General features: G+C 42.3%; 1 protein-coding gene across 1 annotated transcript in view; it reads right to left on the reverse strand.

Moving 5' to 3' along the window:
- Window positions 1–6255, reverse strand: part of STUM (stum, mechanosensory transduction mediator homolog) — a 67111-nt gene extending 60856 nt beyond the window's left edge. Inside the window, exon 1 of the mRNA XM_061626427.1 lies at window positions 5832–6255. Within this exon, the coding sequence (XP_061482411.1) occupies window positions 5832–6027 (196 nt within the window). The 5' untranslated portion in view covers window positions 6028–6255. The remainder of the gene's footprint in view (window positions 1–5831) is intronic.
- Between the last annotated feature and the right edge of the window lie 21556 nt (window positions 6256–27811).

Genomic DNA, 27811 nt, shown 5'->3' on the forward strand with positions numbered 1-27811 from the left:
AAGTCCAACTATTAATTCCTATTTCAGCATATGGAGGATGAGTGTGCTTTTACTCCAATAGGCGGAAAATTCTGAAGTGACTAAAATGGTATTCTGCTGCTTTCTTTCCTGTATCTGTGCTCAGAGATGTGAAAAGTGACAGAAAAGCAAGTGAGTATTGCTGATAATAATAATGATAATGATAATAATAATAATAATAATAATATTTAATTTGTGTGTCACCTATCTGGCAGATAGCCACTCTAGGCGACGTACATTAAAATGGGATAAAATACAATAGTATCAAATGCAGTCACATTAATCTCAATAAATAAAATACTGGACAGTCATCAGTACATTTATAAAAACATTTACATATACAGCATATAATAGATGACAAAATCATGGAGATTAACCCATCCCAAAGATCTCAAAGGCCTGTTGAAATAGCCACGTCTTCAGGGCCTTGCGGAATACATCCAGGGAAGGGGCATGTCGGAGATCAAACGGGAGGGAGTTCCAGAGAGTGGGGGCCACCACAGAAAAAGCCCTCTCCCTAGTACCCACCAACCTAGCTGTTTTGGTTGGTGGGATTGAGAGAAGGCCTTGCGTGGCTGATCTGGTCAGGCGGCATAATTGGCGGCGGTGGAGGCGCTCTTTCAGGTAAACTGGGCTGAAACCGTACAGGGTTTTAAAGGCTAATACCAACACCTTGAATCGGGCCCGGAAAACAACCGGCAGCCAGTGTAGATCAAATAACACCGGCGTAATGTGATCACGGCGGCGGCTGTTGGTAAGTAAGCGCGCCGCTGCATTCTGTATAAGTTGCAATTTCCGGGTCGTTTTCAAGGGTAACCCCACGTAGAGCGCATTACAGTAGTCCAATCGAGAGGTGACCAGGGCATGTATGGCTTTTTTTAAAAAAAGACACCCTTGTAAACATACAAAGTAGCAAGAACATTTCATTTCATAACAGAATTAAGAAAAACCCACAGAGGAAAAAAAATGAGTCATGTTAGAGAAGAAAAGGCTTTGAGGTGGCGATCCTATGCCCAGGTTTTCAGGTGTGAGCTTCAATGAACACAGCAACAATTACTTCCAAACCACCAAGCATAGAATCAGGCTACATGTATAGTTATGCTTGGGGTGTAAGAACCTTGTTGTAGACACCGGGCATGCCCCCCCAATAAGAATATCCCTGACTATTAAGTTTTAAATATATATATGCAAATAGATTGTACACTATGATAAGAATGAAACTGTTTTGTCATTCTATTTCAAGTAGGACAAACAAATAAGGCATATCCAGTGATAATGAAATTATACAGCCACCAGAGTGGCTGTATACTATAGCCAGCTTGGATTTTTCGCATTCCACAATGTTAAATTGAAAATACCCTCCATGCCATTCTGCTGCTTCCTATAAGTTCATTTCAAAACAAAACCTTACAAAACGTATAGTCCTGAGCTCAGAAACACTTGCTTAACAACCCTCTAAGTCAGTGGTTCCCAACCTGGAGTCCGTGACTCCCAGAGGGGCTGGGAAGTCATCCTGGGGGGGGGGCACTGTGATGTTCCTATATTAATGTATATATGGTAAGTGTTGGTTGTTTAGAAGATACATGGTAAGTGGAGTGAAAGAGGAGGGGGAGTGAATGGGCAGTAGAATGCTAGAGGATTGGCTGAGTGTTTAAAATGGCTGAACGTATAAAAGGAAGAGTGAGAGTGGAATCTGGGGGGGAGAAGAGAAAGAGTGGGTTGCTTGGTGGGGTTTGAGAGAGTTGTTTGCCAGGAGAGAGTGGAGAAGGAGGGGGGTGGAGTTCGGATTGGTATTGAGTAAAACCATATGCTTATGTGCCTTAAGAAGAAATCTTGTTAATCTTGTTAGCTTTGTTATCTTTAATAAATACTTAATTTGGTTTACCAAAGGCCTGATCCTTGGCTGGGGTTTCACAGACCAGAAGGGAGGGTAAGGTAATGACCAAGGCTGAAGGGGAACTGTAACAAATGGTGGCAGCGGTGAAGAGAATAACAATACCAGTATTCAGAGTCTCTGGGAATACTAGTATTAGGACGTGACTGGTGGTTGCCTAGCAGGAGGATCCGTTGAGATCTGTGCTAGAGCAGGGAGAGAAAAAATAAAATAAAGGACAGTCCGGACTGGTGGAGTCCCTGGTGGTGCCTGGAGACAGGCAGTAACCACGAGCAGGTAGGAACCTGACAGGGAGAGCCAGGGAAGGGCGTCACAGGCACCAAGAGCCAAGAGAAGAATTATTTATTAATCTTTTAAAAAAGTTTTCAGGATGGCTGAAATAAACTGAGTAAGTGCGAGTGACTTTCATTCCCAGCTCCTCACCCCCCCCCAAGGAGACCAGCTGCTGATTGCTGTTCCTGGGCTCCCAGCTCCTTAATCCCTTAGGGAGAATGGTAGGCCCAGCCTTTGCACACTGGTCGTACTGGTGACAGCGCAGACATGGTGACCTACATGTACTCGTGCACGTGTGTGTGTGCGCGCGCGCGCATAGGAAGAGGATTGTCTGGCCTGCTTGCAACCCTGTCCCACAACCCACCAGATGCCTGCAATGTGAACAACACAGAAAGAGGCCCACAGCAGCAGTGGCACACTCTCCTCTCCTCGTGCATTCTCTTGTAGTCCCACACAGGCCGTTACCAGGCTAAGGGGAAGGTGGTAGTGATGGGAGGGGTGAGGGAGAGAAAAGAAGAAGGGGAGGTCACTCCTCATACTTTGCCTCAGAAAGGGAAGGAGAAAAAGGAGAGGTGGTTGAGGAAGATTCCAACCTCATGTTCACAGTCTACTCCCGTCTTCTTCCCCGAGGGACACCATCCCTTGGGGAAAGGAGACAGGAGGGGGGAGTGAGGAAAAGGAGAGAAGTGGGACCATGTGTGTTTGTTCTGAGGTCACTCCAAGAAAGGAAGCACCTAGAATGGACATGAAGCCCATTTTACTCCAACCCTCCCTCCCCCTCCCTGCCCTCATATCCTGAGCGCCTTCCCTGCTACTTGGCTTCTCCTCTTCACTTTTCCACTGAACCTCTTATTTGCTACCTTCTTTTGACTCATCAGACCTCTCCCTCATCCACAACTTGACACGCATTCCTTCTCTCTATCCCTGCCCTCTCCCTTCACATTACTTTTCTCTTTTTCTTCTCTCTCTGCCCACTCGCACCCACCTGCCCCCACCCCTGGCTCCCAAGCTTGCTCTTATTTTGATTTTGCCTATAGCCTCACATGAACCATGTATTTAAATTTATTATATATTTATTGGGCTTTAATTTCCTGCCAGGCAGGTTTCTCTCTCCCCTCTGCCTCTCTTTCTCCACCTGCTTGGGGTGATGGCCAGAGTGGCAGCAGGAGAAGGACAATTAACATGTGGGGGTCACGAATTTTTTTGAGGTTACAGAGGGGGTCCCACACTCATAAAGGTTGAGAACCACTGCCCTAGAGTAAAGATCTAATGGTGCATCTCCTTTGATACTACTACTATTATTAACAAGTGTATTATTGCTAATAGTTTATTGCGCCATTGATAAAGGTATTTTTTCTGTGCCTGTTGTTTTTTCTCCCACTTCTCCATTCAAAAACCAGTAAAAGAGAATGTATTTGATTTCTCAGTAGGTCCAGAGCCCTCCAAACTTCATCAGCCGCTCAAGAGAACATGTTTTACAAGGTGGCAAAACAGCATACAAAAAAGAAAGCGTGTAATTTTAACCATGCCAATATCTGTAGCCCCTCATCTCACTTAACACTGCCCAACTGAATAACAGTCACCTTGCAATCAGAAGGGGCTCTGCCAACTATCCCTTGGGAGGGGTTCTTTATCATGTGTTGCTTCACAGCATTCAGTCATTCTTTTTGTTATTACTACAATTTATTTCTCACTTTCATTAGGAACATAGGAAGCTGCCTTATTCCGAGTCACACCATTGGTCCATGTAGCTCAGTACTGTCTACACCGACTGGTAGCAGTTCTCCAGCGTTTCAGGCAGGGAGTCTCTCTCAGCCCTACCTGGAGATGCCAGATGGAACCAGGGACCTTCTGCATGCAAAGCATGTATTCTAGCACTGAGCCATAGCCCTTCTGCATTTCAGTTTATAATCCCCACCATACCTTTTCAACAGAAGTATATACAAATGGATTTGAAATTCAACACATCCCAGTTTAGAGAAAATATAAATGAAACTGCATGCCAATATAAAAAGTGTATGTGTTTTGGAGCAGAAAACAGTAAATCCTATTGTCAGGTTGCCACTGTTATTCCATAACAGGTAGAAATGCAACAGGTGGAGTGTCCCCTCACTGCATCTCCATATCAGGAAATGCTGCATTTACAGAACTTAAGAAGTGTTTAAGAACAAGCTATAAAAGCACAGAGCCTCTCACAGGAACCTTTTCCTTGAGAAATTCTCACTGAGGATTTTTCAGTTTTACTGTTCCCCCTAGCCCTCCCTTTTTCACGCTATTCAGAGCACCTACATTATGCCTTTCCCACTCAAGAAGATGTCACCACTTGAAAAAGTACGATTTTCCCCTCTTCCTTCCGTACAGAAAATCTTACAAGCTACAAGTAAAGGAGAGATATCTTCCTGCATGAGAATTCAGTGAACAAAACAAGAGGGAAGCCAACAGTGAACATTTTGTCCTATGGCTAGGAATATGCTAACAGCTTAACCCACTGTTCACAATTTTCAAAGCTGCTTCCACCTCCCCTCATCTGTAAATGTCCCAACAAGAGTGGCAGACACTGGGACAGAATCACTAAGGTTATCATTTTGGCGTTTGGATGAGTCCTGAAATGCAGACTACTGCTGGGCTCCGCACCCAAGAACACCAATACTGATGATCCTCGCAGCATGCACAAAAAAACTGATTGCCGGTAGTCTCAGGAGGTTAAACCAAAGAAGGTGCTTCTTCACACATGCTCACCTAATTAACTTATGGAATTCACATGATGCAGCCACAAGAGCTATCAACAGCTATTAGCCAGAATGGCTATATGAAAACTTGCATGTCCAGAGGCAGTATGCCTTGGAGTGGCAGTTGTTGGTTTTTGAGGGGGCGGGGAGGTGACTAACAGCTTCAAATAGAGACTGTATGCAGCCCCTGCTTGTGGGCTACCAGAAGGCACTGGTGGGCCACTGTGGAAAACGGGATGCTGGATGAGATGGGCTCTTGGTCTGATCCAGTAGGGCTCTTCTGAGGTTGTAGAGGGAAAAGAAACCCACCCTGTCACTGTGGAACGTCAAGTCCCCACCCCTCCCCCAATCTGCGAAAAAGAGGGGAAGGATTACTAAAGTTAACTTATCCGTAGTAAAAGTAGGTTCATTTATCCATACTAAGCACTTTGGTTTTCACCAGGCAACCTGCGTCCCCTCCTCTTCCAATAACTGAGCCTGGCAAGCAACCCTAACTTGTTGGCGATTTTACATTCACAGCCACCTCCCTTTCACGACCCACTTTTCACATCGCCCAAGTAACAGAGAGCAGCAGGTTGCAGGGAATTAACTGGGCCGCTCCTCGTCAATAAAAGTAGCCGCGAGAGCGCGAAGGCGGCAGTTGCCGAGGAAGAGGCAGCCGTCTGTCCCGAAGCGCAACAGCAGCATACCGATGCAAGCGGGTAAGACACCACCGCACCAGCCTCTAGGGCTGCACCGTGGCACATGCTCGCCCAGCTCCACATTCGCCTGGAGAGGGTTCCCCGGGTCCACAGTAACCAGCCCAAGCCTTGGTCGCTTCCCATCTCCCGCCCGGGCAGTTTTGCACCCTGGCAGCCGTGCAAGCAGGCAGCCGCTGCACGCCTGCGAAAGCGTCCTGAAGCGCAGTGACTGCTTACCTAGCCCGGGCACGAAGGTGTTGAGGAACAAGCAGATGACGGCCACGGGGAAGGGCATGTACGGGATGGCAGCGCGTAGGGGTCCCTTTTTCTCCCGCACTTGTACGACCACACCGCCCGCGGAAGAGGCAGCCCCGCGAGCGGCGTCCCCTGCAGCTGCCGCGGCAGAGTCTCCTTCTTTGGGGCCATGGTCCATGACGCCTGTTGAAGCGGGCTGGCGAGGGAGGGGGCAGGGAGAGACGGGCGGCGGCGGCGGCGCCCCGGAGGGTCTCTGCTTGAGTGAGATGCCGGAGAGGCTGTCCGAAGGAGGCGCCTGTGCGAGTGAAGTAGAGCCGAGTGGAGCGCGAGGCGAGGCGCCGAGCTGAACGCGAGCTCAGGCTCCCGAATCAGCTGCTTAAAGAGACAGTGCAGCGCAGAGATCGGTCTCCGTCTCCCGCACTCGCTCGCTTTGCACTTTCCTTCTCCACCCCCACCCCCACCCCAGTACGCGCTCCCTCGCGCGCTGCAAGATGTTTGGTGCGTGCCAGCGCGCACGCGCTTTGCCTTCGCAGCGAGAAGCGCGCGATGCTCCACTTACCCGTGGTCTCACGCAAACAGCTCTTTCTCGCCTTCCAGTGTTTAAATTATAGAAAGTCTTTTGTGAACCCCCCGCCCCCGTTACCGTTTTCAGAAGGCTACAGGGGAGACATGAACTGGTTAAAATGGGAGGAGGGAGCGAATTTATGGACTTAAGAACATAAGAAAAGCCTGCTGGATCGGGCTAGTAGCCCATCTAGTCCAGCATCCTGTGGCCAACCAGGTGCCTGTGGGAAACTCGCAAGCAGGACCTGAGTGCAGCAGCACTTTCCCTTCCTGCGGTTTCCAGCAACTGGTACTGGGAAGCATACTGCCTCTGACTATATGAAGGCAGAGCATAGCCATCATGACTAGTAGCCATTGATAGTTTTGTTTCATTAAGGGTATTCCTGCATTTCTCTCTATAGCGGCTTATGTGTTTCCAACAAAGGAGGAAATTTATCTCCAAAAAGAGGGCAAATATGTGCATGAAATCTGCATTCAAATTTAGAAATAACATTACTATAATCTAAATAGTTATAAAATGTGTCTTGAGGTGGTAGGGAAGACTGTAACTAGGCGCCTTTTATGCCTGTTCAGTCTGCTATCCACGTGCTAATTGTGAGCAACTTCAAGGCCCTGGATCTCCCATCTTACAGTTCTTGATCTTTAAACTGGATATGGGCCAGACAGCCCTTAAATACAGGACCCTCCAGATGTTGCTGAACTACAACTTCAGTCTGCCCCCACAAGCATGTCCAATGGCCAGGGGGATGATGGAAGTTACAGTTCAGTAGCATCTGGAGGGCCAAAGGTTCCTCACAACTGCATTAAACCATAGTGTGCTGATGCACATAGCTCCTCCCCCTGCTAACCCATTACCACACTGGGAAGGAAACAAATCAGAAACTGGCTTTGCATTACATGCAAACCAGCTCCCATGGTTTGTTTTCCCCAAACAAACCACAGCTTCCCAATCATGGTTTGTTTCAGAGAAACAAACCATCAATGCTGGTTTACATGCCGTGCAAAGCTGGTTTGTTTCCTCCCTATCATCATGGCAGGGTTAGCAGGGGGAGGAGTGAATTGGGAACTTTTGAGCAGTGTCCACCAGCAAGCTGCTCATTCACAATAAAGCATTGTTTAAAATAAGCTACAGTTTAATGTTAACCAGTTCTATTATGCACTATTTTGCAGAAAGATCTATATGGGACAAAAATCTGGAAGTGTTTCCTGAGCTCTCTTTATTTTATCTCCAAACAGAGGCATACTTCTGACATTATGCATTTCTAGTTCTTTTGATATGGGTGAACAAAACAACTTCCAAAAGCATATTCATGTAACAAATGAACAATAAAGGAACAAAATGAGGACTACACATCAGGCATCTGATGAAGTAGACTCTAGTCCATGAAAAATTATGCCACAATAAATAGCATTTTGTTTTTGCTTTTGCTGTAGCACAAACACTGCAAATAATAAAAAGCACTGCAACCCTTACACAAGATAGCTTGGGGTTTCCATATAGAATTTTTTTTTTTAATCTTGAGTGTACTCATATCAGCATGCCTTTCATCAACTGATCTGATCACTTTGAGTACAAATTACAGACTGGGGAATCTATGGGTGGCACAAGTCACAAAACCCTACACAACATGATGCTTTCTTTTGTAGGTGCATTACTGGTTTAGCAGTGGCATCATAAGAAGCTTCAATCTGTTTGAGTCACTTGAGAAAGTGACACAAGTCCATGAGCATCCAACGTTGTTCAATACAGCTTTGATTTACCTTTTGTAAAAGTGCAAGGGACATGATAAAACCATTCTTGTCGAAACTCTCTAACTACTTATGAGAGGAGCCTAGCAACTGGAAGGCAGTGAGGCACATCTAAATCAAGAAGAGATTATATAAAAAAAATAGTTTTAGTACGTATTAATGGGTAAATGTAGATTAAAAAATAAATAAAGTACACACTTCACCAAGACATTATATTGCATGTGGTTACTAGATAAAAGCTGAAGTTTATAACAGGATTTCAACAGGCATTAGCTAAAATGTCCCAGAATATACTATTTGCTCTGGTGTTCTATATGTGGTTTTTGCTGGCACTAATTAGAACACAAGTCTGCTAATTTCAGCCCACTTTTCCACATGTTTTTTCTTGGTTTTCTTTCACACAGCAGTTCATTTCATTACATGTATACACTCACAAGGACTCTCTCAAGGCTGTTCCACACAAGGTGGATTTCCTGTATACAATTAAAATACATAAAATACTATATATATATATATATACATACACACACAAACATATATATCCATATATAAAGTGATATATATCACTTTTAAGTTGCAGTAGAGCCTGCATGCATTCAATTGTACACACAGAGGGCTATTTTCATGTAACTGGGACACTTTTGAAACCTTGGTTCCCTGTTTATTTGGTAAAATAGACCCCCTTGAGTAGTAGCAAAAGTATTATATAAGAAAATAGAACAAGGAGGAATGGGAATCCCACATTTAGAAAACTATTACAAGGCTACACAGCTAGCAGATATATATTGGTATGAAATTGACTCTGTTATCCAAACAGAAACCACATATTAAAAAGACAGTCAAAATAAATGTTACAGTTTAAAGAAAATAAAATGGAAATGCAAATGGACTGCCTTCAATTGGGCTCAAATGACTATGAAGATTCCATCTGTTTGTGTCATATTGTCAATTAGGTACAAATTTAGAGATAAAATATCACTCCATACATCATTTCATAATGAATTTATAACATGTAAAAGGAAAGAGATTTTAAAAAGTGGTATCAAGTACATTTAAATTGTATAAAAGATATAGTCTCAGAGCACTGAAATAAATCATATACAAAAATTGTCAGTTTAATGAGTGGTCAGAGACCATATTTTAATGATGCAACTGGCTTGACCTGACTTTTCCTGGTTCATCTCAGTGGAGCAGAGTTAGTCTTGCTCACCATGATGCATCCTGGGAAGCAGAGCCTCTGATCTACATCATATTGGGAATCCCCGAAATAGACTCCTTGGCTCCACAGCAGGGGAAATGGCTGATAGGTGACAGACAAGAGATAAGTTATGTACTTCTTTGAGGATGTATCTCCTTCAAATAAACAGAGGTGTTAATTTAATTAAAATGTGTTACATCAATTGAAACTTTTCTGTTTTTTTTAAGTCTTTTTTAAGACTGCCTATTTTCCCAGAGGAAGGAAAGGTATTTTCATGTCTCACAAGGAAATGGAAAAAGATCATCCATCCATCCATCCATCAAAAATAGCAGATCCCTTCTCCCAAATCCCATTTCAAAGGAATCCTTTCAAGTTATTCCCATGCCACCACTTGCCCCCTCCTGGTTCACATTGGATCCAATGAGATCTCAAACCTATTTAAGGCAAGGCTGTGAACAGGTTAAGTGCCAAGCTTTGCTCCAAGGGAACCTCTTCAACCTCTCAAGCTCTGCTAGACCTAGGATCACTCACACAAGGATGTTAGTTCTGTTGCCTGCTTCCCTAGCAAGGCAAAACACTCCGCCCTGGGCTCCTGCTGTGAGGAAGGGCAGAATATAAATCAAATAATACATACATACATACCCTGACTTGGTGATTTCTCCAGGAACCCCATTCCCCCTTTTTCTCTCTGTATCCCCTTTCTCTAGCATAAAACTGTGTAGGTGTTCTGGATAAACAAGGACTCTTTATTCTCTATAGGATTAAGTGTGTGTATGTCACTGTTATCATTTTGCCTTCCTCACTCAGTAGCTGAGCCACCAGTTCCTTTCTGTCTTTTACTATGGATGTACCTGAAGAAAGCTTTTTTGTGGCTTTTAGCATCCCTTGCTAACCTCAGCTCATTCTCAGCTTTAGCCTTCCTGACACCATCCCTGCAATTCTGTGATACCTGCCTGTACCCTTCCTGTGTGGCCTGGCCTTCTTTCCACTTCCTGTATGTGTCTTTTTTTGTTTTCAGGTCCTCTCTAAGCTTTTCATGAAACCACATTGGCTTCTTCTGCTGTTTTCCCCCTTTTTTCCTTGTTGGAATTGCTTGCCATTGTGCTTTTAGAATTTCCTTTTTTAGAAACTCCCACCCATCTTGGACTCCTTTTCTCATTAGGGTTTCTTGCCATGGAACCATACTTACAATTGTTCTGAGTTTATTGAAATCAGCTTTCCTGAAGTCCAGGGTGCGCATATGGCTACTCTCAGCTGTTGCTTCTGTTAAAATCAAGAATTCAAGTATGGTGTGGTAAGTTTCCCCCAGAGTTCCCATAACTGCCACTTCATCCACCAAATCATCTCTATTGGTTAGAATCAACTCCAGGATAGCTGATCCTCTGGTTGCTTCCTCCACTTTCTGTAGGAGAAAGTTATCTCCAACACAAGTCAGAAATTTCTTGGAGGGGCCATGTTTGGCAGAATTTGTCTCCCAACAGATATCGGGATAATTGAAGTCCCCCATTACTACTACATCACGACTCCTCGAAACATTGGCAATTTGCTTTTCAAAAGTTACATTCTCATCTTCTCCTTGATTGGGTGGTCGGTAGTAGACTCCAAGCACCACATTCCTTTTATTATTCTCCCCATTAATTTTAATCCAGATATTCTTGGTGGAGCTACCAAGCTCATTTTCCTGAATTTCTGTGCAGGGATATATATTTTTAACATATAGCATGACTCCACCTTCCTTTTTATTCCTTCTGTTCTTTTTGAAAAAGTTGTATCCTTCAATTGCTGTATTCCAGTCATGGGAGTCATCCCACCAAATTTCAGGTATACCTATCAAGTCGTAATTGCCCTCCTGTATTAAGAGTTCAAGTTCGTCCTGCTTGTTTCCCATGCTCTGCGCATTAGTATATAGACATTGAAGACCATGTGATTTATGGCTTGGCTTCCTTACTACTTTTTTCTGAGGACTGTTACTGGGCCCTGTTAGAGCCAATCTCTCTGTTTCCATTACTGTGCACAAGCCTTCATCAGTCGTTACCACCAAGTTTACTTCTCCCTCCCTTAGGATTCAGTTTAAAGCCTTCCTGATGAACTTCTCCATGCTGTGGCCAAACACATTCTTCCCAGTCCTTGTGAGATACAACCCATCATTTGCCAGCAGTCCACCTTCCAGGAAGTATAGCCCGTGGTCCCAGAATCCAAATCTCTCACGTCAGCACCACCTTCGTAGCCATTAATTCACAAGGAGTATTTCCCTTTCAACTCCTCTTCTAAGTACTGGAACGATGGATGAAAAAACTATCTGGGCCCCAAAGTCCTTGAGTTTCCTTCCCAGAGCTTCATAGTCTGATGTGATTTCTTCATAGCTCTGTTTGGCAGTATCATTTGTTCCCACATGGATGAGGATAAAGGGATACCTGTCGATGGCCTTGATGAGTGATGGCAACCCTTCCATCACATCTCTAATCCGTCCTCCTGGTAGACAGCATACCTGGCGAGTCCACGGATCTTCTCGACGTACTTGGGTTTCGATCCCTCACAGTACGGAGTCTCCCACTACTAATACTCTTCTCTTCTTGTTGTGGGGCATGGTTTCATTGCCCTTGCTTGCTTGAGCTTCAGCCTCTTGCTCGTTGTCGCACGGGGTCTCCTGTAATTCTTCCACCACAGGCTGTCCTCCAGTCTCATCCTCGAGTGGTTGAAAGCGGTTCCATAGTTCCACTGGTGAAGGGTGTCTTCTAGCTCCTAACTGTTACCCTTTCCCATGGAGTTTCCTCCACTTCATTGTTCCTCTCCAAAGCAGTCTCCTCTTCTGCTACCTCATGCTGTTGCTCTTCCACCTCCACTTCTCTTTGCTGCTATTGTTCCAGCGTTCTGTCTAAGAACTCCTCATCTTCTCTTATAATCCTCAGTGTGGCCACCTGCCGTTCCAGGCCTCTCACTTCTTCTTCCAATAATGCCACGAGCTTGCACTTGTTGCACATGTATGCCATGTTGTTCTCAGGCAAGAAAACAAACATGGCACGCACCTTGCCAGGTAACCTTTCCCCCACATTTATTTTTCGTTTACTTTTTTACACTATGACAAGCTATAGTAACACTCTTACTATGCCTTTATGGAAGGATGCTACAATGTGATATCCTACAAGAGGGCATATTTGTTTGGGGAAATGGCTGCCCTTAATGAGGGGCAGACACATTTTGGGGGTAGAAATGGTCCCAGAGTGGTCTAGAAACGCCACTGCTTGTCACAACTGCAAAAACGTAAAAAATAAAAGCGGAAGATGTAGGCTATGCTATCTGGTATTTGAAAGGTAAGCTCCCACACTTGAAAATAAAATTGACTTTTGCCATCCTGACTCTCAAACTAGCCAAAGGTGCCTTTCCACTTTCATGGTTATAAAATGGGGCTATGAAACTTGGGAGGCACTTCTGGGAGACATTTCCAGCCCTGCTCTACCTGCATTCTCTTATTGCTGTAAACATCTGCCTGGCCGCCTCTTTATATTTCACTGGGAGAGATGACATGTTTAAACAAATGGATCTGCCGCTATAAAATTTTGTTTGACCTCAAGTATTTTCAGTCATTTAACTTGTAATTTGTTTTAAATTGTTTTTCATATTATGTTTTATATTGTTGTGACCTGCCCTGGGACGTTTTGGTGAAGAGCAGATAATAAATCTATTATTATTCTATAAAACATTTTTCCAAAGGTGATGGGGTTTATGTTTTGTTGGTTGGTTTTTTGGTGCATGAAATACATTTGCCCTTGATTTTAGTAGAAGATCCAGACTTCTTTAGCCAAGGCAGCATTTTTATTGCTGAGATATACCATTTTCTCAATATCCAAAATGCTGTAAAAACTTAGTTTCTGGGAAAATCTGGTTTTTCCAGTAGGCATGAGCTACAACACATCCTTTATTGCCCCTTTGAGAAGGCACCCTATGTCATTAAAACTTGTGAGAAATAAAAGGTTGCTCAGCTGACCTCTAGCCCAAATGAAAAAAGATGGAGTCTCCTGTACTAAACCAGTTTGAAGACTGCGGATTGGCCATTTGGCTGCTGACTCAAAGGAGATGCATACTAGAAGAAGTTAGATGGATCATGCGCATGCGCTGGGCTCCTTTTGGAGAAAGGGTGGAATATAAATTTGGTAAATACATAACAGTCTCTGCCTCACTTTGTAAATATACTACACTTGTATAATTTGGTCTAAGTAAAGCATTTGGATTTCTTTGGCCAACAGTTTGAGGACTTTTTAAATGCAGAAGACACACCACTATAGTTATAAATCCTCTCTTTTATTGTGAAAGCAAGAAAAAATGTTGCATTTCACTTGGCAACCACTTAAGAAAGCCATGAAACTGAAGAACGTGTACTTCACTCCATTTTAGTACAAGTTCATGTCAATTGAAAACCATTATGAAGTTAATTTATGTACAGATGTTCTGGTGCCAGCTGACTGATAGTTAAACCAAAAAGGAAACTTCAGGCTTCTATCAAACTGAAACAGGAAACAGGAAAAACAGCAATTTTTTACTTTCAAGCTAGATCTGAAGAGGGTGGGAAAGGGAAATGAGTATTAGAACATTTTCACATGTTAGCTTAAATCAGTCTACAATGCAAAAGGCAAAACCGGCCAGAAATGAAAATTTCATTTAAAAAGCAGTTGCCTTCCACAATTTATCCCACATGAGCGATATTCACACATGGTACAAATAACACACAAAGGAGGTTGAAATGTGCTTTTTAAACATTGGAGGGGGGAGAATGCTCTTACTTGTAAACTTTAATATTTTCAGTTCTTGCACCTCTATCAAGATGATGGTGTATGTTAGACTGTGGCCATCAAATAAACATGCATGCTCAAGCTCCTAAACAAGCATAAAACAATGGTGGCAACAGGCAGGGCTGGTTCTAAAGGGCGGCCAGGTGGGGCACTGGCCCAATGGCCCATGGAGCTACAGGGGCCCCCTCAGCCGCCCCTCCGCTCCCCTTCCACAATCTGCTGCCCCCCCATGCCCCCCACCGACCTCTCTGCTGTCTTTTACCATTGCCCTTAATGAAGATGGCAGCTGCGGTTTCCCTAAGGTACCGAAGCCCCTGCCACCATCTTAGTTGATGGCAGAGATGCATGCGTGCCATCAACAAAGATGGCGGTGGAGGTGTCATCCCCTTAGGGCAACCGCGGCCGCCATCTTCATTAAGGGCAATGGTAAAAGACAGGTAGGTGGGGGGGCTGCATATGTGTGTGTGTGTGTGTCTGCACACACACACACACACACACACACACGCCAGGGCCCAGGGCAAGCTGATGTCCAAGGGCCCCAGTATTCCTGGAGCTGGCCCTGGCAACAGGCCTTAAGCCCTGAGGGCTGCGTTATTGTGTTTTATTGTTTTAGATGTTTTTAAATGTTTTAAATATGTTTTTATTTTATTCTTAATTCTGCTTTTAGTCACAGAAGTCTTTGCCACCCTGGGCTCATTTGGGAGGAAGAGTGGGATATAAATTTAATAAATGCATAGATGAATAAATAAATTCCCTTGTGGGAAACCTTCCAGAGGCCACTTAACAGCGGTGGGTGGGGCCACTCTGTCTCTCTCTCTGTCTTTCTCTCTGTCTGTCTGTCCTCCACGGAAGCAAGAGACATTTATCACATTCCAGCCAGGCCCAAGCTGTTGAGAAGGGTATGGAGAAGGGCCAGGGAAGGGTGTGGTCTGAAAAGGATGTGGCCTAGAAAGAATCTTCAGGGTGAGATAGAGAGGCCTGGAGGGCAGCAGTTAATCCCTGAGCCTGATATTCCCCAAGTGTTTTTTTCCTCTTGGGATGATTGGTTTTATCCCCAAGATCAGTAGGGGTGATCTTTACTCGACCCAATCTGTTTTATAGCTATTGAGTCTTGTCACCACAAGATCTTGATTTTCCAGCCTTCATTTTAAAAAAAAATTTAAAAATGAAGTTAAAGCAAATTGCTTGCTGCTCTGAGAGAGATCCCATATGGCTCAAGTGTTTACTTCAGCCTTGGTATTTCTCAGTTTCCTGATTGCAACTATTGGCACAAAAGTAGCTTCTGACAGTATTTCTGCTTCCCACATGTTTTGAAAGTTTATGGTCATTTTTGGCATGTTTTCCTTCCCCATTTTGTAAACTCAAGGCAGAGTTTTTGTGAAAATAAAGGAGAATCTTTGTATATTTTATTTTAACTCTGTTCTTTGTTCAGGAAGAATTCCACCTTGTGGTTTTTCCCATTACAGTGTTGCCAGAACATCTGCACTTGGCTGACTTTCTCTTCTCCTAAATATACAGGATCAGTCTCAGGCCCTGAGCCTGGCAACCCTATTTGGAACACTTACCTCTTATATTTATATTGTCTGCACTTCTTCTGTTCAAGTTTATTTTTTCTGCCATCCTGCACACTTCAATTTCACTCACTTATGTGATCTGCCATTTGCGTCCTTTTTCTTACTTCTGGATGGCAAGGCTTCCAAGGGAATGACATAACAGAGAAGAGCAGATTTTCAATTAAAGATTGCAGGTACAAGAATTAATGGCTATAAACATAAAAGTTAATAAATGTTGACGAGGCATCAGCAGAAGTGAAGCCCAGATGCAGGGTGAGAAGGCCCTCAAAATGCTCTCTGGTGGGCCGAAGACGGTTTATCTGATGGCGGCAGCAGCAGCAGCAATGTGCCAATCAGTGCCCACTGGCTGGACCTCATAGCCACCATTTTAATTTTCCACAATGCCCTACAGGAACACTACTGGAGCATTGCGGGAAATGAAAATGATAGCTTCCAGGCCCAATGACTTGGAACAGTTTGGAAGGCTGGAATGTTTCTTTTAAAAAAAAAACCCACAAAGACAGCAGAGGGGTGAGTGGGAGAAGGCAGGCATCAGCAGTAGGTCATGCCAAGTTGCCAGGGTGCCACATGCTGCTTTCAGCCCTGGGAGAGGATTCCTAATTATTAGGGACCATATAAGCATGTTCCTCACTCACATCATATGGTGACTTGTAAACATGAGCCATATGAATGAGCCATAATCAGAGCTTGGAAAAGTTACTTTTTTAAATTACAGCTCCCATCAGCCCCAGCCAGCATGGACACTGGATTGGACTGATGGCAGTTGTAGTTCAAAAAAGTAGCGTTTCCAAGCTCTGCATACAATCAAATGGCACAAGGCAGAACCTGTAAATTACCTCACATCACTCAAGTGCTGTTCAACAGAGTTAGTTCACACATTTATTTGTAACATATCAAGTGATTTTTATGTAGGTGTGAACTGGTCCTACAGGAGTAATATTTTAGAATAGTCCTCTTGGAGCAAAACACATAATTGGTTTCAAAACAGAGGCCATTTTCACAAGTGACTCAAAACATCTTTGCATTTCTCACATCTCCAGTTCCTCCTTAATTATATTCTGTTTATGACTGGTTCTTCTCTGCTTTCTGTCTTAATTATTTACTGAATGAGAAGCCAGATAGGTTTATAATGAATATGCTATGTTTTGGGATTGGATGCTTCAGTTGTGGCCCTTTGGGATCAGGAAGTGTTTTTTCCACTTAAGATCTTAGGATCTTTCCCACTATCATTTTTTTCTTCCATCAGCTCTCTGTAACATCTTTCTTCTTGCAGTGAATTATTTGAGAAAGCCAGCTGATGCTGAGTATTTATTTATTTGTTTGTTTGTTTGTTTAATTTATATCCCGCCCTTCCTCCCAGCAGGAGCCAAGGGCGGCAAACAGAAGCGCTAAAAACACATCAAAACATCATAAAAACAGACCCTAAAATACACCAAAACAAAACAACTTTTAAAACATTTTTTAAATAAGCTTTTAAGACATCTTTTTAAAATGGTTAAAAAACATATTCTTTATATAAATATATATATATATTAAAAAGCAATTCCAACACAGACGCAGACTGGGATAGGTCTCAACTTAAAAGGCTTGTTGAAAGAGGAAAGTATTAAAAGACAGTATTAAAAATATTTTCGTTACAATACTGAACATCAAACTGGAGGTAGCTCGCTTGCTTGATGGCTGACTAGCAAGGAGTATTCATTGGAAGGAGCTGATGAGCGAATGTACATCCCAGAGTTCAGGGGCATTTAATCTCATGAGGGGGCACAAAGAATTCCTTCATGGCTAACAGGTTCCTTGCCTTTGCTGCATTTTCCACCACACTTCACGGCTCACCAATGTCCAAAAACTACAATGTCTATATTAGGTTTTAGTGCAAATGAAAACTGACGGATTGTAATGGGCTCTGAAGCTACGCAACTCATTTTAAACAAAGTTTACTCTGCAAATTAAAATTAGTTTTAAAAAAGGAAACTAGGAAAACAAATTGTATCATGTGTCCTCAAACAAACACCTTCCCTGTCAGGACTTCTGATTTATGTGAAAGTAATAAAAATGTTCTTCTGTTGCAAATAATGTTTACAGACACACACTTCCACTCTGTTTGTCAGAATGAAAAGCTCCTGTTATTGCTAGTGGCATTTCATCTGTTTGATTTTGCTTAGAGACAGGAAAATTGGCTTTCATGGAATTTCTATTACTCCTGAGAATGACTTTACATCCTCTGGGATGCATCTGTTCCACTATTAATTACCTCATTCATTTTACAGGTCATATATGATGGCTTTATATCTATAGGTTTCCTCCTGGTGATTTTTCTTTTCTCTGAGGATTTCTTCCCCCTTTTACAGGTTGAGATATTGCCAATTGCTCTCCCCCAACCTAATTTCAATAAAGTTTCACTTGAACAGTCTGAATCTGTAATCCTTACATGCATAAGATCAAACTGAAGGGGTGTCGCATAGTAATACACAGGCCTGTCAAAGCAAGATAAGACGCTGCAAAAAACACGGGCCGCAAGCAAAATGGTATCTTGTACGTTGAGAATTCTCCCTCTATAGTAAAACTTGCCTTATATCCTGTCATTATAAAACCATGCATTTCCTGTTCCCTGCCATTTTCAGTTGCAAACATAGATGGAGTGTGGATAAATATGCAACCAGCTAGTTTAGTAGCTCAAATGACAAACCATTAGTTCTTTAGTATGCTTATTAACTGAAGCATTTGTATATTTCCCTACCACACCTTATTATTTTAATACATAAAGGCTTCTATGGATTTTAGCAAATCATATTCACTCAAGAAATCTAAATTCCTAATATATTAAATATATTTGTTGTAGTAACAGATGTTTGTGTGGTCCACAGCATATTTGGGCATTTGGTCTTTTGTACTTTTCTTAAAATGGACGTCAAAAAAAGGATAACGAAGATGATAGTGATGTGTATTCATATATGAAATATTAACAAATTTTATTTGGTATGTTTACCCTAATCCTCTAACATTAAATATGTGGCTGAATAGCCGGACCATAAGATCCTCTTCAAATCCATACCACAACCTTTTTATGAAGTCAGTCTACACCACTGAAACTGCTGGGTAGATGCTGTGATTTCCTTTTTAAGCTATTTTCAAGTGACATTAAACACTTCCTGTGTATATAAAATCTCCATTTGGTAGAATGTACATTCAAATGAAAATGGCTTTTTCCCTACTTTCTGACCCACGTTAACAATGTTCACAAATGATGCATTCAAGACTAATAGAACATCACATCTGAAAACCTTAGTCTTGATTCCAGGGGAAAACAATTACTGTTTTCTTGACAGAAAAAACAAATATTTATAAAAGTAGGCATGAAGTTCACAGGCAGTTATATAGACCAGATCTTTCTATATCAGAAAAACCAATCCATTTAAAGCCATAATCCTTACTTGCAAGCAAGACCCACTGAACTCATTCAGACTTTCTTCTGAATAAACTGTTGTCAGCGGTGTATTGACACCGTGTGCCCAGCAGGATAGAATCGTTGAAAGGATACCCACACACAGGCCGTTAATTGTTAAGAGTCTTTTACTGACAGGATTTCGTACAGGAACGGATACAATACAGATACGAATACTTTCCATTACTCTCCTAACACCCCCACACCTTGTAGTTTCTTTTTCAAGGCATTATAGACTGGGTTTGCACTGTGCCAGCTGCAGCCTCTTCTGTGAGCTGTCCTTGAGCTGCTGCACACCTTAACCCTTTACTTGTCTTTCATTTCTGTCGTTCTGGAAAACTAGACATATAGACCCCTCAGCAGCCTACAGAAACATGCTTAGGACTGTGCAAGAGTTAAAGGTAGTTGCTGCATCTTTAGAGGCTGGAGAAAGGCCTAGCAGCTAATGTGTAGGCGTAGACAAGGAAGAATTGGATTCAAATTCAACCTGCAAGCATCTGTTTCTTAAGGCATTTCCACACCTTAGGTTTACAATGCACTTCTATGCATATTTATTTGGAATTAAGTTCCATTACATTCAATGGGACTTATTCCAAGGCAAGGATGTATAGTATTGCAACTTTTTAATGTGTCTTTGAGCCTCTAGTGCACTGCTTATTCCGTATGTCAGAGATTGGGCACCTGTGGCCCTCCAGAAGTTGTTGAACGTCAATTCCCATCAGCCCCAGCCAGCATGGTTAATGCTCAGAGATGAAAGAAGTTGTATCGAACAACATCTGGTGGACCACAGGTTTCCCATCCCTGAATATTGTTCACAAAGGACAAAATACAAATGATTGTTTAATATTTGCATAGATAGCCACATGGCACCACATTCTAGCCCCATGCAGCTCCTCAATCTGCTGGTTGGGCTGCTTTGAGTCTTCGGTAACAAATTAGTATATGTGTTAAATGTATTGTTATGTGATAAGAATAAAGAGATTTTAAAATTCAGATATACATGAAACCAGCATATTGTTCTGGGAGAGATGCTCAGAAGAATTTGCAAAGGGCTTCTGCCTTCATCCTCATGATCAATAATGGCAAAGTTGTCTTATTTGCTGTGGAATGCTTTTAATGGGGAGGGGAGGGGAGGAGAATCTTGTAAGCTCACTGCTCTAAATAAAAGGGTACAAATTATTGGATGACTCTAAATGGGAAACATTTACTTCCTTTTCCTCTACTGATTCCAGCAGAGACTTTTTGCGCAGGGAGAGCTCATCAAGAAACAGTGCAGCCACCAACAATGACACCAGCTCTGTTTTATTGATGCCAGACTTCATATAAATCCTGGCTCAGTTGAGATCATGCACAGTGGTGATTCCCTTGTCATATATGTGCATGGAATTTTCTGCAAATGGAATATACAAAACTTTCAAAAGTTAGAGTTGAAGAAAGTTGACAGGTTGACAAGATGAGAAAGTTGGTGCAATGTACAATGCTGGTACAAGCTGGAATGACCTCCAGTGCATAAGCTTTCAGCATGGTTGCTGATTACTGCCAGGAACTTCACCTTAGAATGCAGATAACTCTCAAAATTATGCTGCTAATTTCATCATTTTGAACTAATGACCCTGGATTCCTGTATAAAGACCTTCTTAAGCAATTGTTTACAGTGGCAAAGTTGTGTATAGCATGCATTGGAAGTCCCAAAGAAATTATCTAAACAGCTGTGGATTAATACAGTTTGGGAGATTATGATTCTATACAAACTTACATAAGCAAGGAATGATCATTTTTTAAAAGGTAGTGTGGTATCCAGTTATTTCCTATATGAATGTTTTTCCTGACTATGATGCATATGTCATATTTAACTTGCACGTCATATAGTTAGTGAGCTTCTCCTTATGCTGTTTTACTCTACTTTCCCCAAAAACATGATGTTGCAAGGGTTGCCAACCTTTTTGAGCCACTGGGCACATTTGGGGTTTTGAGAAAGTGCTGTGGGTGCCAATCACAAAATGGTTGCTGTGGGAGTGCTGCATAACACAAAAGGGCTGTCGCATCTAAATGAGCAGAAAGATAGAGGACCACAAAATGGCATAAGCATGCCCTCTCCATCAATGGGAGAAATTGCACCTATACCAGCCACTGCTTCATCACTAAGAGAGAGAAGTTATGTCCAGTTCTGGCATCCAATGAAATGTGAGAATGTTTAAGGGTGTGTGTTCAGTGTAGGAGGGGACAAGCCAGGGCAAACAGGAACTGAGCAGGAAGAACTAACATTCACTGTGGATTTATTTTATTTATATATACTTAATTAGACCTTTTGAGGATGCCAGGGCTGGTGCCAGAGGGCGGCCAGGTCGGGCCCTAGCTGAGGGCCCATCCTTAGGGTGGGAGGGTAGTGTTCCTATCTGTGATGGCGTTGGCTCCCGATCCTGCCATGGATCATGGAGAGGGAGCTCCCAGGCATCACTACCTCCAATACAGTCAGTGTGGGCTTCAATAAACCCCCCTCCACGCCCCACCTATCTCTCCTGTCCCTGTGAATGATGTGCGCACTGTGCACATATGTCTGTCATCAACCAAGGGCATGGTGGCGGCTTCCCTAAGGGGTTGACACTGCTGCCGCCATCTTGATTGATGGCAGGCATGTGCACATAGCACACATGTCATTCACAGGAATGGGAGGGGTATGTGTGATTCTTGGGTGGGCTTTTTAGCCCTATGCTGCCTGTAGGGTATGGGTTGGGCTACAGCACCATGGGCCTGGGGCGGGCTGGTGCCAGTCATGCCTGGCCCTGGTAGGTGCCATATAAGGTACTGGTAGGTACACTGGCACCTGAGGACACTGCATTGGCAACCACTGTTAAGGACAGTAATCCATGAGTTTCTTATTCATTTAGTGATCTTGTCACATTGTTGTTATTGTTGTTGTTGCCATATCTATATTTTTAATTTTATTTCAAAAGAATATTCCATGAATCAGAATGGCAATGCAAGATCCTTACATACAAAGACAAACACACTGAGCTGCCAAATTTTCAGAGCCCTGGTGTATGATAACAAAAAGCATTTTGTGATGAAGTGAATATCATAGACCATAGATTTTCCAACCCATTAGGACAACTGGTTCTTGAATTCTATGCAAGAGTTTGAGATGACATTACATTCCCACTTCAAAACCAAGAGGATCTACTCTGTGCTACTGTCAATCGCTTTGCAATTGAACAAAGTGGAAATGTGTAAAAGAACAACAATAAAGAAGGACCTAAAATGCAGATCCAAAGAGGAAAGAATAAAGGAACAATTTATGCTTAGCCTACTTTAAATCATTGAATAAGAGGATAGGTCCCTTTATGGATTAGAAGCTGATTCAAGAACAGAAAGTAAAGGGTAGGAATAAATGGACAATTTTTATAATGGCCTAAGCAAATAAGTTAGATTCCTCAAGGATCTGTATTGGGACTGGTGCTAATTTAACTTATTTATAAATGACCTGGAGTCATAAATGAGTAATGAGGCAACCCAAATTAACAAATGATGTTCTGCCCCAACTCGGCATTGTGATATTTGTTATATTTTCCCCTAGTCTCTGCATTTAGAACTGCCTTACTTTTCCCTCTGTAAATCTGTCAGCAACTGATCGGACCTTGGTGTCTGTTCTCATGCACTGATTGATTGTTCCTCTGTAGAACATCTAGACCAGTTATGAAGATTTAAATTATGCAGGGAGCATTCATGAGTTGAAAGGCAACAGGGACAGTGATGGGGTGGAGCTGAGCACACTCATCCCTGCTATCCTGCTCTAGCTCAGCTCGAGGTTCCCACCAGGGGAGGCTTAGGTGGAGCAGTATCACTTAGAATCATAGAATGGTAGAGTTGGAAGGGACCTATAAGGCCATGGAGTCCAGCCCCTGCTCAATGTCACCCTGAGCCTCTACTGGGAGGAAGGGTGGGATATACATATAATTAATAAATAACAATAAAATAAAATGCAGGAATCCAACTTAAAGCATACCTGACAGGTGACTGTCCAGCTGCCTCTTGAATACCTCCAGAGTTGGAGAGCCCACCACATCCCTAGGTAACTGGTTCCATTGTTGTACAGCTCTAACAGTTAGGAGGTTTTCCCTGATGTTCAGTGGAAATCTAGCTTCCTGTAACTTGAGCCCATTATTTCGTGTGCTGCACTCTGGGATGATCGAGAAGAGATTCTGGTCCTCCTCTGTGTGGCAACCTTTCAAGTACTTGAACAGCGCTATGATATCTCCCCTCAGTCTTCTCCTCTCAAGCTGAACATGCCCAGTTCTTTCATTCTCTCCTCATATGTTTCCAGTCCTGTTTACTAAAAGTGCAGGATCACATCCAGATGAACAGAATCCCATTCAGTGGGGCAGAGTTAAGGCTAGTAGGGCAGAATCAAGTCTGACAAAGCAGAGTCAAGGTAGGCTATGCAAGATTACAACAGGAACAGCATGGCTTGTCAGCACCATGGACAGATCACTGTGGCTCTTGATGAAAGGAACTTAACCATGAAGAACTGTTCTCAGCCATATGCTGAGACTACCTGGCTGGTCTGGAACCACTGTTAATTCCACTCCCTCTTAGGAGCTATCTGCATTATTTAAACGGCCATGATCTGCTTCCGCAGCCACTGACTCCTACGGCATAGGTGTAGTGAGGACTGCATTGGGGTTACCCTCTGAGTCTGAGGAGTGTGTAATACCACATCTTCTCACCTGGAAGGTCCTAGAGTAGGGGATGATGGCTCCCTGGGTGATGGCTCCTCTCTCTCAGAGTCTTCTGCTGAGCTAGAGGGGAGATTGAGGGCAGAGAATATGTCACCTGCGCTGCCTGTTTACATTTTGGTTGTACATGCAAGCAGAATGCCCTAACAGGACTACAGTGTTGCTTCTATTAAATCAGAAGTGGAGGAAGATTTGATTAACTATTTCAGGAGGTCCCACACCAGTATACAGAGGGTCTGTCTAACACTGGCTTGCTCATTTCAGTAGAAGCTTTCAGCAGAAACCTCAAGTGCACTTCATCTTACTTTGCTAGACAGATGAAATGTAGACTGTTTGAGTCAAGGTGCTTATGAGGGAATGCATAAAATGCTGGTGGACTATTAGTCTTTGGCCACAACTGTGATTTCAAAAAATCAGCTAATTTTTTACATTTCTACTGATATAAGGCACTACACATTCTCCTCTAAAAATGCCTCATTTGGATCTTTATAGCAGGTAAGGCATTATGTTAACCCATTATAAAATTATGAATCATGATAGCATAGAAACTATTGTAGGTTTTGTGAAGTCTATTTGCACAGCAACTTGGCTGACAAATTAAAGTGCTTCCGATGGTTTCTTTGGTGCTCGTATAGCGCTTTCTCCCTTCCACTGCCACATTTACATGAGAAAGAAAAAGACCTTCTCAAGTCACACATAAAACCTATTTTATTTTTGGGAGAACACATCTCAGGCACAGTACCAATTCTCTCTTATTATTAAAAGTAGTGACATATCAGTTGTAACCTGACTGAAAACACTGAAATTGGATCCCTTTCCTTTTTTTTTTATTCCAAGCATATTTTAAAAGGATTAGAGGTATGTAAAAGAAGAATTTCCCATAAATCTAAAATTGGGCAAGGTTCAAAATAGGGATTTTGAGATGTGGGTTGTAACATGAACATCTGTGATATGAGGTGAGCCTATTTCTTTAGGAACTAGCAAATTATACCAAAAACCATTCTTCATCAAGAAGGGACAGGTTATAACAAAAGTACATTGCCTTGACAGAAAATGAGCCCTGGCACATTAAAGTCCAATAAACAGTGTAGCTGGAGAGAAGAGAAGGCAAATTATGTTGGATATGGAACAGCAGCACAGAAGTAAGGAAAGATGGATGGGATGCCCCTCAAAAGGTTTCACTAGCTCAGGGGGACAGAGAGCATATGGCTGCTGCTGTTTCTCCAGGACTAGAGGTGAGAATTAAAATTTCCCCATCACCACCAACTGCCAAAGTGGTATCCCAGATCTCACCAGTAACTGAATGCGGGTGGTTAATTCTTCCCAGAAAATAATAATAATAATAATAATAATAATAGATTGCTTTTTTCACAAGAAGTGACTGTGACTTACAAAATCATGCAAACATTATAACCAAATATATATATATATATATATATATATATATATATATATATATATATATATATATAAAAAGAACAAAATGAAAACCTAAAACCAAATCCATAATATATATAAAAATGAAAAATGGACTACCTTCAAGTCGATTCCGACTTATGGGCGACCCTATGAATAGGGTTTTCATGGTAAGCGGCATTCAGAGGTGGTTTACGCCTTCCTCTGAGGCTGAGAGGCAGTGACTGGCCCAAGGTCACCCAGTGCGCTTCATGGCTGTGTGGGGATTCGAACCCTGGTCTCCCAGGTCATAGTCTAACACCTTAACCACTACACCACACTGGCTCTCTAATATATATAAAAAGGCAGGTCTAATACAACCCACCCCACTAAAAGATAAGCAAGACATTTTATTTATTTATTTATTAGATTTATATCCTGCCCTTCCTCTCAGTAGCAGCTCAGGGTGGCAAATCTGAACCCATGAAGGAGATCTTTTACCAATGCCCAAAGTAAAATGCAAACAAAACAAATGCTACCTTTTGGCCCATAATTATCATCCATTTCACAACAATTCTAAGGGTAGAGGCCTGTCTTGATTATATGTCCCCCATTCTTCAGACCCAGACAAACACATACTGTACACAGAAACCTATTCTGTTTGCAATCTTGCTGCTTCTTTGTAACCCACCATTTTTTTTGAGCAGAAAATTACAACTATTTGTGACATTGCTTGTAACCACCTTGGGAGGCAACAGACTGCACAGAGGCTCTGACCATGTCATACATCAGGGCCAATGAGAGGTGGATATGGGGGGTAGAGATGTACCTGGCTGCTAGGGTCCTGAACTCTGGGTTTTCTTTCTTTCTTTCTAAAGTCAGTCTCTAGCCCTTCTAGAAATAAAGTTAAGAAGCAAAATGTGCTGGTCACATCTGAGCAATTTCCATCAAATGAGTCAGTCTGCCTGCTCCTTCCTTTCAGTGTTTTTAGCCAATGAGTGAAGTTAGAGCTGTGATTGATGAGTGAGGTGTTTGGAAACAAGGCAATAGGGATCCCTGGTGTCCTAAAGAGCTGTTTTCTCTTCCCCTTTAATGTACTTTTCCCAGCTTCAGTCTCATTTCTAGTCCTTGGAATCCCTGTAGTCTGGCCTTCCTTTTTTCTTAGTAAACAGGATGCATCGTTCCTGTTCATCTGAAATCAGGAACTCTCTAGAAATTACTTTCTGCAAATACTAGTACACAAGTGTGGCTATATGTTAAAGAGTTTTCCCCAGGAGGGCAAATGCAAAATGTGAAAACTTTGCCAAGTGGCTTAGGCACTTATTAAGAATACACTTAACTGTGTGGTAGGAGGGTACTCTGATGACTGCCTCCTTCTGCAATTATAGGTGCTGCACACCAATCTTTTAAAATTGCTACCATGAAGCTCCTGGTCATCAGAATCTATTATATGTTTCACTATAATATGGTTATTTCCTAAAGGAAATGAGGCATTTGCCATCCTTGGTGTTCATACAGCTACAGCAGACACATCTTAATTTGTGGCCTTGGAGAAAGACTAGCAATTGGCCCAACAGAAACAATTATACTAAGCATATTGCTAAGGAACCAAAAGTAGCATTTCCCCCCCAGTGGAAGCAGTACTTTTATTGTTATGAAGTTTCCATCGTTATTCCAAGAGCACTTCCTTCATTTGCTACAATATTCTGTTCTCTTAGGGATGGAAATCTGTGACACCATTCTTATTTATTTATTTAAAGCATTTTTACCCTGCTCTTTACCCAAAAAAACTCCCAAAGTTCTCTCTTTTTAATGAATCAATGTAAGATTCTTTTCTTCTTTTTGTTTTTTCTTCTTTAAATAGCATCAGCTTTTGACCCTTTGAAATGGATATTTTTTAATCACTCAGAGGGCATCTCTGTGCCAGTACCCACAGGGCTGGTAGGCATTTGATCACATACACTTCATCCATCTTCCATTATAAGGGTCAAGCTGAATCCTGTCTGTTTTTCAACTGAATCCCATCTCCTTTCATTCAGAAGATTAAAGGATAGAAGTCGCCAGGGATTCTCAGTCCGCACAAAATGGATTTCCTGCCCCCCCTCTTTAGAACATCATCTTATGTGGTCTCAGAACTTTCATCAAATCAGAGTATCAGCAGCAGAAGAAAGAGTTTTACAGGGATATTGTGTCCAGTTTTGATCTTCACATGTTAAGAATTATATAGATAAACTGAAAAAAAATTAGATGAAAGGTTTTGATCTCCAGTGATATACATGAGAAGACATTATAGAATTAAGGAGTGTGCATAGTAGAGAGAAAATATGATGTAGACAAGAACATGACAGCAGTTTTCAAATAGCTCAAAGATGCTATGGAAGGCAAGCAGGCATCTGTTTTTGAGCCTAAATGAATTTGTGGGAAACTGTCAAGCAGGCTTGCTTGCACAAATTCAAATGTACAATGTGCCTAATGTACAGTGCGTAACTGTGAAGGAAATGTTCTGTTTTTTAAAAA

The sequence above is a fragment of the Rhineura floridana genome, chromosome 4 (assembly GCF_030035675.1).
Source record: "Rhineura floridana isolate rRhiFlo1 chromosome 4, rRhiFlo1.hap2, whole genome shotgun sequence".
Lineage (NCBI taxonomy): Eukaryota > Metazoa > Chordata > Lepidosauria > Squamata > Rhineuridae > Rhineura > Rhineura floridana.